Source organism: Mya arenaria, chromosome 5 (genome assembly GCF_026914265.1).
Source record: "Mya arenaria isolate MELC-2E11 chromosome 5, ASM2691426v1".
Classification (NCBI taxonomy): domain Eukaryota; kingdom Metazoa; phylum Mollusca; class Bivalvia; order Myida; family Myidae; genus Mya; species Mya arenaria.
In genome coordinates this window covers 55,047,461-55,065,092 of record NC_069126.1, presented here as the reverse complement: position 1 = coordinate 55,065,092, position 17,632 = coordinate 55,047,461, and the positions used below count along the sequence as shown (strand labels likewise).

General features: G+C 37.3%; 1 protein-coding gene across 6 annotated transcripts in view; it reads right to left on the bottom strand.

Annotated features, from left to right (window-relative positions):
* Positions 1–17,632, bottom strand: part of LOC128235121 (mucin-5AC-like) — a 142,400-nt gene that overhangs the window by 106,196 nt on the left and 18,572 nt on the right. For 4 of the 6 annotated variants that reach the window (XM_052949861.1, XM_052949863.1, XM_052949862.1 and 1 more), the window contains exon 3: positions 5,852–6,148. In XM_052949861.1, coding sequence (XP_052805821.1) covers positions 5,852–6,148 — 297 coding nt within the window. Of the gene's footprint in view, positions 1–5,851; positions 6,149–12,220; positions 12,477–17,632 lie in introns of those variants that run through there. The other 2 variants (XM_052949865.1, XM_052949864.1) reach the window with 2 other exon arrangements.

Sequence of the window (17,632 nt, the reverse complement as noted above, 5' to 3'; positions counted from 1 at the left end):
CATGCCAAATATCTAAGCTCTAAGCAACGTAAGTTCAGGAGATTTTTGATTTTTTTTTTACTATAAACATATAGAGAAAACCCATGACCCCCCAGGGGCGGGGCCAATTTTGACCCCAGGGCCATAATTTGAACAATCTTTGTAGAGGTCCACTAGACGATGAATCATGCCAAATATCTAAGCTCTAGTCCAAGTAAATTCAAAGAAGAAGATTTTTGAAGTTTTCACTATAAACATATCAAGTATACCCATGACCCCCCCGGGGCGGGGCCAATTTTGACCACAAGGCCATAATTTGAACAATCTTTGTAGAGGTCCACTAGACGATGAATCATGCCAAATATCTAAGCTCTAGTCCAAGTAAGTTCAAAGAAGAAGATTTTTGAAGTTTTCACTATAAACATATAGAGAAAACCCATGACCCCCAGGGCGGGGCCAATTTTGACCCCAAGGCCATAATTTGAACAATCTTTGTAAAGGTCCACTAGACGATGAATCATGCCAAATATCTAAGCTCTAGTCCAAGTAAGTTCAGAGGAGAAGATTTTTTAAGTTTTCACTATAAACATATAGAGAAAACCCATGCCCCCCCGGGGCGGGCCAATTTTGACCCAAGGGCCATAATTTGAACAAACTTTGTAGAGGTCCACTAGACGATGAATCATGCCAAATATCTAAGCTCTAGGCCAAGTAAGTTCAGAGGAGAAGATTTTTTTAAGGTTTTCACTATAAACATATAGAGAAAACCCATGACCCCCCGGGGCGGGGCCAATTTTGACTCCAGGGCCATAATTTGAACAAACTTTGTAGAGGTCCACTAGACGATGAATCATGCCAAATATCTAAGCTCTAGGCCAAGTATGTTCAGAGGAGAAGATTTTTGAAGTTTTCACTATAAACATATAGAGAAAACCCATGACCCCCGGGGCGGGGCCAATTTTGACCCAAAGGCCATAATTTGAACAATCTTTGTAAAGGTCCACTAGACGATAAATCATGCCAGATATCTAAGCTCTAGTCCAAGTAAGTTCAGAGGAGAAGATTTTTGAAGTTTTAACTCTAAACATATAGAGAACACCCATGACCTCCCGGGGCGGGGCCAATTTTGACCCCAGGGCCATAATTTGAACAAACTTTGTAAAGGTCCACTAGACGATGAATCATGCCAAATATCTAAGCTCTAGGCCAAGTAAGTTCAGAGGAGAAGATTTTTTAAGTTTTCACTATAAACATATATAGAGAAAACCCATGACCCCCCGGGGCGGGGCCAATTTTGACCCAAGGGCCATAATTTGTACAAACTTTGTAGAGGTCCACTAGACGATGAATCATGCCAAATATCTAAGCTCTAGGCCAAGTAAGTTCAGAGGAGAAGATTTTTTAAGTTTTCACTATAAACATATAGAGAAAACCCATGACCCCCCGGGGCGGGGCCATTTTTGACCCCAGGGCCATAATTTGAACAATCTTGGTAGAGGACCATTTGGTGATCCTACCTACCATATATCAACGGCCTAAGCCTTGTGGTTTGGGAGAAGAAGATTTTTAAAGTTTTTCCTTTTGGTTGCCATGGCAACCAGAGTTCTGCATGGAATTGAATTCTTTGAACATCTTTGATAGAAGACCACCCAAGGAACATCCCTATGAAGTTTTATTAATATTGGCCCGGCGGTTAAGGAGGAGATGTCTTTTAAGTAAATTGTTGACGGCCGACGCCCGACGGACGCCGGACAAAAGGCGATCACAAAAGCTCACCATGTCACAAAGTGACAGGTGAGCTAAAAAATACCACCCATACTTGACAACCTATACTCTATGTCCTATATGCAGCACTCCATTGTGAATAAACACTAAGTGCGACCTTGACCTTTGAGGTAGGGACACGGGTCTTGCACACGACACGTCGTCTTGGTATGTGGAACACATGTGGCAAGTTATTTTAAAATCTGTTTATACAAGGGAAAGTTACAGCCCGGACACGACAACCTATACTCTATGTCCTCATATGCAGCACTCCATTGTGAATAAACACTATGTGTGACCTTGACCTTTAAGGCAGGGACACCGGTCTTCCAAGCGACACGTCGTCTTGGTATGTGGAACACATGTGGCAAGTTATTTTAAAATCTGTCCAGACAATAGAAAGTTACCGCCCGGACACGACAACCTATACTCTATGTCCTTATATGCAGCACTCCATTGTGAATAAACACTAAGTGTGACCTTGACCTTTGAGGTAGGGACACAGGTTTTGCACGCGACACGTCGTCTTGGTATGTGGAACACATTTGGCAAGTTATTTTAAAATCTGTCCATACAAGGGAAAGTTACAGCCCGGACACGACAAGCTATACTCTATGTCTTTATATGCAGCACTCCATTGTGAATAAACACTAAGTGTGACCTTGACTTTAGAGGTAGGGACACGGGTCTTGCACACGACACGTCGTCTTGGTATGTGGAACACATGTGGCAAGTTATTTTAAAATCTGTCCATGCAAGAGAAAGTTACAGCCTGGACAGGACAACCTATACTCGATGTTCTTATATGCAGCACTCCATTGTGAATAAACACTAAGTGTGACCTTGACCTTTGAGATAGGGACACGGGTCTTGCACGCGACAATCGTCTTGGTATGTGGAACACATGTGGCAAGTTATTTTAAAATCTGTCCATACAAGGGAAAGTTACAGCCCGGACAGGACAACCTATACTCTGTGTCCTTACATGCAGCACTCCATTGTGAATAAAGTGCGACCTTGACCTTTGAGGTAGGGACACGGGTTTTGCACGCGACACGTCGTCTTGGTATGTCGAACACATTTGGCAAGTTATTTTAAAATCTGTCCATACAAGGGAAAGTTACAGCCCGGACATGACAAGCTATACTCTATGTCTTTATATGCAGCACTCTATTGTGAATAAACACTAAGTGTGACCTTGACTTTAGAGGTAGGGACACGGGTCTTGCAGGCGACATGTGGTCTTGGTATGTGGAACACATGTGGCAAGTTATTTTAAAATCTGTCCATGCAAGAGAAAGTTACAGCCCGGACACGACAACCTATACTCGATGTCCTTATATGCAGCATTCCATTGTGAATAAACACTAAGTGTGACCTTGACCTTTGAGATAGGGACACGGGTCTTGCAGGCGACAATCGTCTTGGTATGTGGAACACATGTGGCAAGTTATTTTAAAATCTGTCCATACAAGGGAAAGTTACAGCCCGGACACGACAACCTATACTCTATGTCCTTATATGCAGCACTCCATTGTGAATAAACACTAAGTGTGACCTTGACCTTTGAGGTAGGGACACGGGTCTTGCACGTGACACGTGGTCTTGGTATGTGGTACACATGTGGCAAGTTATTTTAAAATCTGTCCATACAAGAGAAAGTTACCGCCCGGACACGACAACCTATACTCTATGTCCTTATATGCAGCACTCCATTGTGAATAAACACTAAGTGTGACCTTGACCTTTGAGATAGGGACACGAGTCTTGCACGCCACACGTCGTCTTGGTATGTGGAACACATGTGGCAAGTTATTTTAAAATCTGTCCATACAAGGGAAAGTTACAGAGCCGAACGGACGGACGGAAGGACGGTGCGATTTTAATATGCCCAATTTCGGGGGCATAAAAATGGCCTTTGGGCTTTCAACAAGAACAAGGCAGAGTAATTCACAAAATCAACTGCAGAAGCAAAAAGCAAATTGTCTCTCAAAATCCTAGACTTGCAAATTGTTTCCCTTAACTCTAGACTTGAATTTACATGTACATGTAAACTTGGCTAAAAAAAAGAATTCGCTCATGCAGACCTGGCTAAAAATAGAAAGCATTTCTTTAAAACTTTCATGGCCCATAATCTAGGCATTCATGGGCGGATCTTGCTGGTTTTCAAAAGGAACCCAGCTCTAATGGATATCTAGATACTGTACAAGTTTCATCGAGTTACAATCAAAACTGAAGACTGTATCGTGTTCACAACCAATTGTATACACAATAGCATTTTTTTATACTATCAAGGGCCATAATCTAGGCATGCATGGGCGGATCTGGCTGGTTTTCGAAAGGAATCCAGCTCTAATGGATATCTAGATACTGTACAAGTCTCATCAAGATACAATCAAAACTGAAGACTGTATCGTGTTCACAAGCAATTGTTTACAGACGCACGGCCGCATGGACGCATGGACGGACGGATGCACATACTACGTACACATAACTATCGCATAAGCTGCAAATGGCCTTTGGGCTTTCAACAAGAACAAGGCAGAGTAATTCACAAAATCAACTGCAGAACCAACAAGCAACAGTTGCTTGTTACTTGGCTTCCTTTTAATCCTAGTTTTCGAAAGGAACCAAGCTCTAATGGATATCTAAATACTGTACAAGTTTCATCGAGATACAATCAAAACTGAAGACTGTATCGTGTTAACAAGCAATTGTTTACAGATGCACAACCGCACGACCTTTGGCCAGTAGAGCTAACTAGAACTCCGCGAGTCGGATGTGTCGCCTGACGAATTATTTACTGTCGACATTATAGCTGTTAGATTGGCATGAGATGTTTTTTTAAAGCAAAACAGGAAGTTGGCCATTTTGTTGTTGTTGTTGATTAATTGTGACCCCTTGTTGTATTTTTGTAGAGGGTCACCCAAGGAAGCTTCCTGTAAAGTTTCATTGAATTTGGAGTGGTAGTTTTAGAGGAGATGGGGTTTTTTTTAAGCAAAACAGGAAGTCAGCCATTTTGTTGTTGTTGTTGTTGTTGTTAATCAATTGTAACCCCTTGTTGTATTTTTGTAGAGGGACACCCAAGGAAGCTTCCTGTCAAATTTCATTGAATTTGGGCAGGTAGTTTCAGAGGAGATGTTCTTTAAGCAATTGTTGACGGACGGACGACAGACAAAAACCGATCACAATAGCTCACCTTGAGCACTTCATGCTCTGGTGAGCTAAAAATGTGTGCAAGGTAAAGTTAGACATGAAAATTAACAAAGGGCAATAACTGTAATATGGAAGCAAGAGATACAATTTTGTGCACTGCAATCCCCTTCAATAAGATCTATCTATCAATAAAGTTTCAAGTTGATAACTCTTATAGCTTTCGAGAAATGTCCCGGACAAAATTTTAGCTTGAAAATTAACAAAGGGCAATAACTCTAAACATATAGATGCAAGAGTTACGGTTTTTGTGCACTGCACTTTCCCTTAATCAGATATACCTACGGAATAAGTTTCAGGTTGATACCTCCTATAGTTTACGAGATATGCCACGGACAAAACCTAAGCATGAAAATTACCAAAGGGCAATAACTCTAAAAATATGGCAGCAAGAGTTACGGTTCTTGTGCACTGCACTTGCCCTCAATGAGATATATCTAGCTATGAAGTTTCAAGTTGATACCTCTTATATTCTTCAAGATATGCTCCGGACAAAACTTTTAAGCAAGAAAATTATCTAAGGGCAATAACTCTAAACATATAGTTAACATAGATTAAAAGTTTTTCACAGATTATTTTGCCTGCGTCTTATAACCACTATAGTCTTATAACCAGTCATTTACGGTAGTTGCAGACTAAATTAGAATACAGGAGTATTTTTGTATTTTTAGAGTCATTGACCAAGAAAATCATTTTTTGCCTGCCTAAACAATTCTGAGTCAGTAACAGAACTTCTTATGCAAGCCAAATGTGACACTATTTTCTGGACATCAACTCAAAAAGTTTTATATGAGCTCTTAAGTAAATTTTACAATAATCTTTACGGTATTTAGCAACAGTAAATGTAGCCAAAATAATGATTCAAGGTCATGATTATTAAATGTGAACATTTTACCTGTAACTTCAAGTGTAAATTCAGAAAGCAATCCAGTGTTTCCTTCTCGACATCCATATTTTATACAGTTTGCGTAGCCAACAGTATTAATAGTGTATGAAAAGGTATTTGCTGGACTACCAATGACTGATGAGCACTCGGTACAAGCAGGCAAACAGGAGTTAGCTATGGATCCAGAGCATATTCCAACAGTTGTGCCATCTACAATCCAATCCATGCCATTACCATTGTCACTTGTGCACTGAATAACAGAAGACACTCCAACCTTTGAAGAGTTGTGACTAATTTGTAGAGTTTCTGAAAATAAAAGTAATATAGTTTAGGTAAATCCATATAATTGCTGGTTACAATTTAATTAAGTTTTCTTTAATATACACAAGTGAAAGTAAATATTGAAATAATGGCACAAGCCTTCAAGTCATGCATGCACTAGTAAAATGCTTCCTTGGCTTGTTGAATATTGCCTATTCCAAATACAAGCATATAAATTTTAACTTTTAATTTTAACCAAATTTTAATGACTGATTTGAAACTCTGAAGGGAAATATATATTAAATTAAAAAGAAGTCACATACTGCAATATCATAGTAGTTTTTAAAGTTGTGATCCAGACAAGAAAATGTTGTAAAGGTTAATAACTCTGTAATAGGCTAAAATACAGTAGTTTGCAAGTCATTGCCTGGACAAAACTTTGACAACAAAAAATAAAGAGGGTCATCATGGCCCTAAATCGCTCACCTTAGTAAAAAAAATTGACCAATGTTACCACCAAACAATATTACAAAACAAATATCTTAGTTTTTTTTCCTTTATATCTATATGTAACACATTTTACCCTTGTGGCAGGGCCAATTTTGAACCCAGGGGTATAATTTAAACAATTGTGGTAAAGGAATAAATGTCAATGCTACACACCAAATATCCATGCTTGATATTTGTTCTCAAAACTGTACACATGGTCAAAATTTCAAAACTATGAAAGTAAGTCAAAAGGACATCTGACAATATCAATGTTGATAATTTTTTGCTAAACAGTACACTTGATTGAAACTTAATTACAGTAGCTTCCAAAATAAGGAAGTAGGTCAAAAGATCACAATCAAGGTCATCCACACACAGCATTGATATTTGTTTTTAAAACTGTACACATGGTCCAAATTTCATTGCTGTAGCTTCAAACATAAGAAAGAAAGGCAAGGTCATCAGGACAACATTGATATTTGTTTGAACAAGAGGCCCAAAAGGGCCTATGCTCTACTGGGGTGGCTTTTGTGGTCATATCAATCCAGAGCATGCATGTATGGGTAAAAGGCAACAGACATATAGTTTATGTTTTGTGTTTGGGTTACCTGAAAACGTAGCACGTTCAACATCTGAGCCCAGAAAGTATTGTAAGCAGATTAGTTGCATGAACTATTTTAATATGTGCCAAGTAAAAGTCATCTGACAAAAAAAAAATGCTTTCAAAACTGTACTCATAGTAAAATTTTCTGTAGTTTTAAAAGTTAAAAAAAGTTGGTCAAAAGGTCAAAGTCAAGGGCATCCTAGGACAACATTGATCAATTTGAACAAACATTCACAATCAATTGTGCTGAGATGGATGCACGAACACACAAAAAGATTTTCAAACCTTTCCAGATTTATGTTTACCAAACCTGTGAACCCTGGGTGTGGCCAGTAATGACACCAGGTGCGTAACTTAAACATTCACAATCAATTTTGATAAGATGAATGCACAAACTACAGAACTTAAAGCTAAAAAATGGCCTTTGGGCTTTCAACAAGAACAAGGCAGAGTAATTCACAAAATCAACTGCAGAAGCAAAAAGCAAATTGTCTCTCAAAATCCTAGACTTGCAAATTGTCTCCCTTAACTCTAGACTTGAATTAACATATACATGTAAACTTGGCTAAAAATAGAATTCGCTCATGCAGACCTGGCTAAAAATAGAAAGCATTTCTTTAAAACTTTCATGGCCCATAATCTAGGCATTCATGGGCGGATCTTGCTGGTTTTCGAAAGGAACCAAGCTCTAATGGATATCTAGATACTGTTCAAGTTTCATCGAGATATAATCAAAACTGAAGACTGTATCGTGTTCACAACCAATTGTTTACACAATAGCATTTTTTATACTATCAAGGGCCATAATCTAGGCATGCATGGGCGGATCTGGCTGGTTTTCGAAAGGAATCCAGCTCTAATGGATATCTAGATACTGTACAAGTCTCATCAAGATACAATCAAAACTGAAGACTGTATCGTGTTCACAAGCAATTGTTTACAGACGCACGACCGCACGGACGCACGACCGCACGGATGCACATACTACGTTCACATTACCATCGCATAAGCTCTTCTGGCCTTTGGCCAATAGAGCTAAAAACTGTACAAATAGTCCATACCAAATTTCATTGTTCTGGCTTCAAAAATAAGACTGTATGTGAAAAGGTCACAGTCAAGGCAATGCAAGGACAAAATTGATATATGTTTACAAAACTGTACGCATAGTACAAATTCCATTGCTGAAACTTCAAAAGTAAGAAAGTAGGTTAAAAGGTTACAGTCAAGGACATCCAGAGAGCATTATTGTTTGTTTTCAAAACTATACACCTAATCCAAATATCATTGTGTAGCTTCAAAAATGAGAAATTATGTCAGAAGGTCGCATAATATATATATAAATATATTTTTTCTTTTCATTTCTCACTCTTTAGTTGTGGCAAATCCGTCAAACAAATGATCAATTTGTTGTGTCCATAACAATATTTTTCGGTAAATTTAATAATTATATTTACATAAATGCATTGCTATTCAAGAGTTACAAACATTTTTTTTTTTTTAAACTCTTCCAAAGTATGGAAGAAATAAAGTGAGGCAATTCTATAATTTTGATGAAGTCAAATATAAGTATAGCTATATCGCTTAATTATTTGGTTTACTCAATCTTTCGGTTTGAAATTGAATGGGTATAATTGTACATTCACTGGGCAACAGATTATTTATATTTTCGGCTGACTTGAAATACAAGGCAGCCCAAAGGACAGCTATATCCCCACATTACTGTTTACTAGAACATTTTGTTTTTCTCTCCACCACTGGTCAAGAGTTGAAAAATAGGAAATACAAGTTGTTTGATGGTAACCTAAATACTCTTGGATATATGAACATATTATAAAAGATATTTATTCAAGATATTCAGAATTGTATGTAGTGTAGGTAAGATCAATGAGAAAGTTATTTTGGCTAAAAATTAAGAAAAAAATGAGACTTTGATTTTATAATATTGATGAAATAGCAAGCCTTAAGCATTTATCGATAAAGTGATACATATATATTGTGGTGACATCTTAACCCTTTACTTCATGTAAACCTAAGCCATTTCAGGCTGCCAGTGTATGGCTTATCAGTTCATATCAGTACCCCTACTTCATAGGAGATTAATCAATAAGTCATCAATGTAAAGTTTATAGAGAATTAAATTTCCAATCCAGTCTTATAAATTTTATTTTGTTATCTAAATTATTTCCGCATGATATTCATAAATAAACAGAAAAATATGTCAAATTTGATGAAAATTAATTTTTATTACACTTTTATTTATCAAACATAACACAAAATATTATATAAACAACATATTTTTATAATTCATTTAATGCAACCTGAATTGAAACAAAGATGGACAGAATTAAAAAATAATTCACAACAAAGAAGCACGGTATATTTATATATATGCAGTGATTTTTTTTCGTGAAATTTACCGCCGAATAACGGCTGTTTCCCCTCGCCGAAAATCGTCCGATTTTCCCAAAAAATAGTCATATTTTCCCAAACAAAGGTAATCAATTCCCCCCAGAAATGAATAAAAAATACAAATATGAATTGTGCTTTTTTTTTATTTCGTAAAACAATGCATTTTAAACGCGATGCGAACGCGCAACAATAGCAGGAACCGGTTTGATCCGGGATAAGGCCCGTGAAATACACCGTTTCTGATCATCATCACCGAGACGCAAGTAATTCATCTAATGACACTGATCAATTTGTTAACATTTTACGACGTTTTGACTTCAACTTTCCGGCAAATAATAACATATAATAAGTGATAGCATTACCTTATAGCAAAATGTAACATTCAACTTAAAAGTTTAATCATAAATATGTCACATAATAGCAAATACTACGTTAAAAGACTCAACAAAAGTGTTTTTTGTTACTTATGTATGATTTCAGTGTAACTTTGTTTATTGTGTTTTTTAAGATCTTGCATTAATTAACATATCACAAAACCAGAAAGCTGAAATTGCAATTTGTTTGGTGAGAAAGTGATGGCACAAAAATAATGTTTTACATGTTTTGATGATAGTAACTGTCAGTATAGAGAGTTGAAACAGTTTTAATAGGTGTCTTTGTTACTGCATGGTTATTTTAAATGACCATTTTAATGTTCATTGTATTTTCCCAATTTTGGGAATTAATGCGCGTATTTTCCCAATTGTAAAGCCACAGGTGGTTTTGAAATTTAAATAAAAATCACTGATATGAAACAGAAGAAAAAAAAGAAAGTTGATCAACAGTCACAGTACGTATAACTTTCGGTTATTAAACACTACAATGAACAAATAAAGTTATTATTCAACTACTAAATGAGGCCTGCATGTTGTTGTTTACTAAATTTATATCGTTTATTGCATGTCCAGGTATTGTCATAATTGGGTTTGATTTTAAAAATCCTCATTTCTCGTATCCTTATTGTGTGCGTGACGCCAAGGTCCGAATTCGCCATCTCGATGTCGTACTCAAACTCATTTTAATTGAAGCCAGAATGTTCCGATTCGTCCGACAAACACTGAAATATAAATGACATTATTCAGGAATGTTGTTTTAAACTGAAGTTAACAAGGGCAGAAATAAGCTCTTCATTGCATTCTTGTGTATTCGAAAACACGTGTTTCAACAGCTGATCGATGTTAAATTGGGTCATGTCAAAGTTTAACAATAGGGATAGTCATTATTTTATAACACATTTGTACTTACTTTCAATTTGTAGAAGCAGATGCGCATTTTTATGACCGATTAGCGAAACAGAAGTGACACATATGTCCCATATAATGATTTATGGCCTTTGTTTATACAAGCCAGATGATTTTTTGTTTATCCAACATGGCCAACATTTTGACACGTTTTCGAACCATGACCTGTGACGTCAGGCGCATGATCAATAAAATATAGTTGTATTATTGATAGTTAATAATAACTTACAGTATTGTGTAAATTTCCACGAGGAAAACGAGACAGAAATGCCCACAAACCTGCACAGTCAACGTTTTACGCATCTTTGATACCAGTGACCTTATTTTTGCGCTTTTCCGAAATTCTTTGAATAGTAACATAGTTTTTTTTTGTAGTGCATTGTATTTATCGATGTTTATACTTCATGAATATGAATTTATAGCGAATAAACAAGCATAAGGTATGAAAATAAATGCCCCTACGTTATGAATACGTAGGATTACGTATCTATGAAGCTATGGATAAAACGTAAGATCCGTATCTATGAAGCTATGGATAGATAAGTAAAATTGCGTATCTATGAAGTAAAGGGTTAACATTGTTTTACTGCTTTTGAAGAGAAAACACATGTAATAAATACGTTATCACATTTGTATCCGTTTATTAAAATATTAAACTTGTTGCACATAATGATAATGCTCAGCAGAGTGCGTGAAGTATCAATGTGTGCAACTTGATTAACACTTTCAATTAACAAACACTTTTAATTATGTACTCTGACTTTAAAATTTCTCATGTTACCTAGACCTTTGAGATATGGTCAATGTCACTGCACATCGTCTCAATGAGGACACAGTTGTACAAAGTTATAAGGTAATCCATCAATGAATAAGTAAGTTAAAGTGCAGATACAAGCATGTGTACTCTGACCTTTAATTTTCTCTTGTGACATTGACCTTTGAGGTAAAGACCCGGGTCAAGGTCGCTGAACGTTGTCTTAATGAGGAAAATGCATATTGCAAATTAAATTATTAAATAATTAAATTATTAAATAATTAAAAAAACTGTCAAAGCTTTTCAAATGTGAAAAGGCCTGCCTTTGATTATAAAAACACACCAATTGTACAAACTGTTGTAATGGTAGGGTTTTAGTTTTCTTTACCACACGTTTTAATACTTAGCTGAAGGTGTTGACATATTGTCAAGGTGACTGATTAAGACTGTTGTATATTACTAATGTGCTTTTACTTAAGCTACTGTTACTTTCCATGCTCATTATGTCTTACTTATTAACATGAAATAAACAAAGAAACACATATTAGTTTGCTATTTAATAAAAAAAGGTTGACATTTACCTTTGCCATTTTCACGATCCAAAAATAAATCATCAAAACATTTTTCTCCAATTTTTTTTGCCTACATCCTATCCATGTGTCACTGTGTGACTGTTGCTGCGAATGAACTTTAATTTTTGTTTAGGACTACCGTAAATGACTGGGTATAAATCGCACCTTTTTTTCCTCAGATTTCGATGTAAAAAAATGCCTGCGTCTGAAGTCAATTTCAGGCCGAGCATTTGTTTAGACTTATGTAGAAAGGGATGTTACTTGCGTCATATCCATCAAGTTTATACGGGTTAGAACGGCAGTTGAAGATCGGGATTTGGTATATCATCAGACATTTATAATTTAAAAAAAATTGTATGATAAAAATTATTAAAATTACTCAATATTATTTTGAATAATATAATAATAATTAAACATGCATATAAAGAAGCAAAGCTGTGCACTGTCAAAATATTTTTGCTCAGTTGAACGATAAGGTGTGAAAATCTCAGGTGTGAAAATCTCGCACTGCCTTTAAAGCTGTTTAACATACCAATACTACAAACTGTTGTGATAATAAGATGGGAAATATTACTCAGCCTAAAGAATTAAATGATTCTTACCTATCAATTAGATAACATGCAATTATAGAAATGTCAAACAAGAATAAATGAAATCATAATAGCCTAGGGAAGTCTCTGATTACTTATCTCTTATCATTGTATCTTAAATGTCAGTTCAGAGCAATTCTCAACCATTTTGACTTCTACATTTGGTATATAAACTGACCATTTAAAATTGACAGGGAGTTAAAATTTAAATTTTGAGATCTCTGCAAGTTGAAGGATTTCTGATAATTTTATTTTATTTTGTACACTTTGAAATTGCTAATGAAACTGGGAGATTTCGATTTAATATTTTTTCAGGATTTCAAACTGTTGTTACAAAGTTATTGAAGTTGACTTTAGCTATTTTAAGTAGAAATAAATTGATAATAAATAGGTGCACAAAATTGTTGGAAGTGATGACAATGAGGTCAGTTTTCATGAGACTGTTGACCATAACCTTGACCTTTGATAGACTGACTCCCTGCATAAAAGTGGGGTCAAACTAGTCAAGGCATTGCCTGGCAACCTAACACTGATGTTTTATGGTCCTAGGTCAAGCCATTCCTAAGTTATTTTGAAGTCAAAAGTTTCCTATTTATAACAATTGATCTATTGACCAAAAGGTAATATGGATCATCTTCTGTAAGGGCATCCTATCACAGAATTTTCATGGTTCTTGTTTAAACTATTGTCAAGTTAATGTGCCAAGAAAGTTCCCTTAAAACTGTTGACTGTAACTGTGCACACAAGACTTATTCTAGCCAACAGACAGACTGACCGCCCAACATTTGGAATCTTATATGCCCATTTCTTTCAAAACAAACATTCTCCTTTTTTTCAGAAAGGGGGAATAAAGATATTTCTGAACATGTTAAATGACAACAATAGATGTTTGTCAAACATAATGCCCCCATGAGCACCGTCATGTTGTCATGAATATTTGGACAATTGAATGAAATATGCATGGATCGAAATGACAGCTGATTGACATTGGATGTCTTTGAGGCAATTTTAAAAGTTCAAAGTGTGAGGAAAGAAGGTATAGTTTTAATCATGTTCAGATAGTCAGACTGATATTTGCAAATATTACATATATATATACCCTTCAATAAAATTGCAACCAACTTCCACCAAATGCCATGGATTTGGGTGGCATTTGGTGAAAAATTGGTGCCATATGGTCAGTGTTCGACATTAACAGGGTCCCGGGATCCCGAGGACACCAATTTTTCGGGAGAAACACCTGAACTTCAAAGTCTGGTATTCCGTCGGGACACTTAAATTTTGACCGATAAAAGCTAAATATCAATAAATAAATAGCGTTTCATGGATTAATTACCTAAATTTGGGTCCCCCTAACTTTCTTGACAGTGCATGTAAAAAAGATATTAATATTAATACGTCGCACACACTAAAGCGAAAGTATGGCTGACCTTTTCACTATAATCACGTCATGAATCTATAAATAAACAGGTCATTTCACAGTGCGCATGCGGGTTAACCCTTCCGCTTTGTTGTTTACATTATCAACAAGGTCAGAGGTGACGGACTTTAATAATCGGTACAATAATTATGGTGAACCAGTTTGCTCATGCAGTGTTAGAATTAACTTTTTTAGGTAACTTGCCCAAAGGGCAAGTTACCTGAAGAAATATCTTGCCCCTTCAAAGTGTAAGTTGCCCCCAAGTCGCGAAGCGACTTGGTGCACCTCGCGTAGCGAGGTGCCCTTTAAGGCCGGGGGTCTGGGGGCCGCTCTAGGCCCCCCGAAGCTGACGACAATTTGATGCAAAATCCTGCATTTTGGCACTCTCCTGGCACTAAAAAAGCCTTCACAAAAACCCACTTTTTTGCTTGAAAATTTTCATTTTATCTACATGTGTACATTGTAATATTTTTTTGTTAATCATATTATGATTTTATTAGGCTTAAGTGCTCATGTATGGGACCTGCTTTTCAAAAGTTCATTCCATGCTACTGAGTGTATGCTAAATACATGTTTAAGATAGTTGTAGCTGAAAAGAATCTATGAGCCATCAATCTATAGATTACTAATATGGAGTCCGAGACTATTTGCAAACAGTTTTACATCTGTGGTATTGAAACTATTCCAGTATCAGGACAGTCAATGACTATTACAAAACAAAATAAACAACCAATTTTACTGTGTTTCATTTGTATTATCAATAATCATGAAAAGGTTTTGGGTGCAATCGTTTTCGTGGGGTTGAGTTTTACATATTCCCTTTCAATGTTCAACATGTGACACTCCGACTTCTCGTGTGATTTTAAACATTCTTTTCTAAATGTCCTCGAACCCAAGATAAATGGACCTACAGTTTCATTGCCATAAACTTTACACGTGTTGCATGTCATCTGATTCTTTGCACAATCGTATCGTAGCCATGTGAACTCCTTGAGCCAGTTTGATTTAAATTCACGCTTCCTCCCCGTAGCTTCATATTCTTTTTTCCTTTCTTTTTTTTCGGTTTCTGTTTTCCGTTTTTTGCAATCCGGTACATATCCTTTTGTAAATAAAGGATAGTTGTCGCCATTTTGCATATTTCAACAATGATACTAAGCTGGTTCCCGTCTGACTACTACGCTATACTACATAGAAGACAAGCGGGAACCAGTTTACAATGATACGCAAATTTGTATCGCTAAATGCCATTGGTTTGCTTGACGCTTTCACGACCAATCAAATTTAGTTTAACAAACGTGATTCGGAGTTTCGTTTCAAAGTATAAACATCGGCGATTTTTTTAACTTGCCCGGCGGACAAGTTGCTGTCAAAAGTAACTTGCCCGACCGTATTTTAACTTTGTCGGGCAAGCGGGCAGGCGGCTATTTCTAACACTGCTCATGTGTCAGAACCGCCCAAAAAGATGCCAAAACTGCTGACTTTGATGCCTTAATGATGCGACCATCGAGTTGTTACAGTAACATTTACGGCACAAAAGACTGGCATCCTACGGAACTAGTTTACTGGGAAGCCATCCTACTATTCAGCATTCTTTGTTTTATGCCTTGATCAAAACATTATAGAAACAAGAGATGTTTGTCAAACATTATGCCCCCTCTGAGCGCCATGTTGCCAGGATTATATGGACAATTGAATGAAATATGCATGGACCGAAATGACAGCTGATTTGTCGCTAACATTGTATGCCGTTGAGGCAGTTTTAAGATTATGACCATTCAAAGTTTAAGGATAGAGTGTGTTATGACCATGACCTTTGACCTCAAAATCCATAGTAGTCATCAGCTGGTCACCAAAAATCTAAATGTTAAGTTTGAGGGCCATGGGTGCAGGCATTGACAAGTTATCACACAGACAAGCATTTTTTGTTCAAGGTCACTGTAACCTTGACTTTTGATCCAATGACCCCTTAAATCATAAGGGGTCATCTACAGGTCAGACACAACTCCGAGTCAAGTTTGAGGGCCATGGGTGCAGGCATTGTCCAATTATCACTTGAAACATTTTCGCATTCAAGGTCACTGTGAACCTGACCTTTGACCCAATGACTCCTAAAATCAATAAGGGTCATCTCCTGGTCAGGCCCAACTTACATGTCAAGTTTGATGATTATAGATTCAGGCATTGTTGAGATATCACTGGGAGAAGATTTGTTTACTTTTTTGCGTTAAAGGTTACTGTGACCTTGGCCTGATGACCCCCAAAGTCAAGAGGGGTCATCTACTGGTCAGGCCCAACCTTCATGTCAAGTTTGATGACCATAGGTCCAGGAATTGTCAAGTTTGCTTTCAAGGTCACTGTGACCTTGACCTCTGACCCGTTAAATCAATAGGGGTCATCTACTGGTCAGGCCCAACCTCCAAGTCAAGTTTGAGGGCCATGGGCACAGGCATTGTTGAGTTATCACTCGAGCAACCTTTTATCGTTCAAAGTCACTGTTACCTTGATCTTTGGCCCAATGACCCCTAAAATCAAAAGGGGCCATCTACTGGTCAGGCCCAACCTCCAATTCAAGTTTGATGGCCGTGGGTGCAGGTATTGTCGAGTTATCACTCAGACAACCTTTTACCATTCAAGGTCACTGTGACCTTGACCTTTGGCCCGATGACCCCCAAAAACAATAGGGGTCATCTACTGGTCAGGCCCAACCTCCAATTCAAGTTTGAGGGCCATAGGTGCAGGCATTGTCGAGTAATGACACGGACAACCTTTTACCATTCAAGGTCACTGTGACCTTGACCTTTGGCCTGATGACCCCCAAAAACAATTGGGGTCATCTACTGGTCAGGCCCAACCTCCAAGTTAAGTTTGAGGGCCATGGGTGTAGGCATTGTCGAGTTATCACATGGACAACCTTTTACCATTCAAGGTCACTGTGACCTTGACCTTTGGCCCGATAACCCCCAAAACCAATAGGGTTCATCTACTGGTCAAGCCCAACCTCCAAGTCAATTATGAGGGCCATGGGTGCAGGCATTGTTGAGTTATCACTTGGACAACCTTTTACCATTCAATGTCACTATGACCTTGATCTTTGACCTGATGAGCCCCAAAAACAATAGGGGTCAGCTACTGGTCAGGCCCAACCCCCAAGTCAAGAATGAGGGCCAAGGGTGCAGGCATTGTCGAGTTATCACTCGGACATCCTTTTACCATTCAAGGTCACTGTGACCTTGACCTTTGGCCCGATGACCCCCCAAAAACAATAGGGGTCATCTAATGGTCAGGCCCAACTTCCATATCAAGTTTGATGACCATAGGTCTAGGCATTGTTGAGTTATCACTCGGACAAGCTTTAAAATTATTTTACCATTAAAGGTCACTGTGACCTTGACCTTTGACCTGATGAGCCCT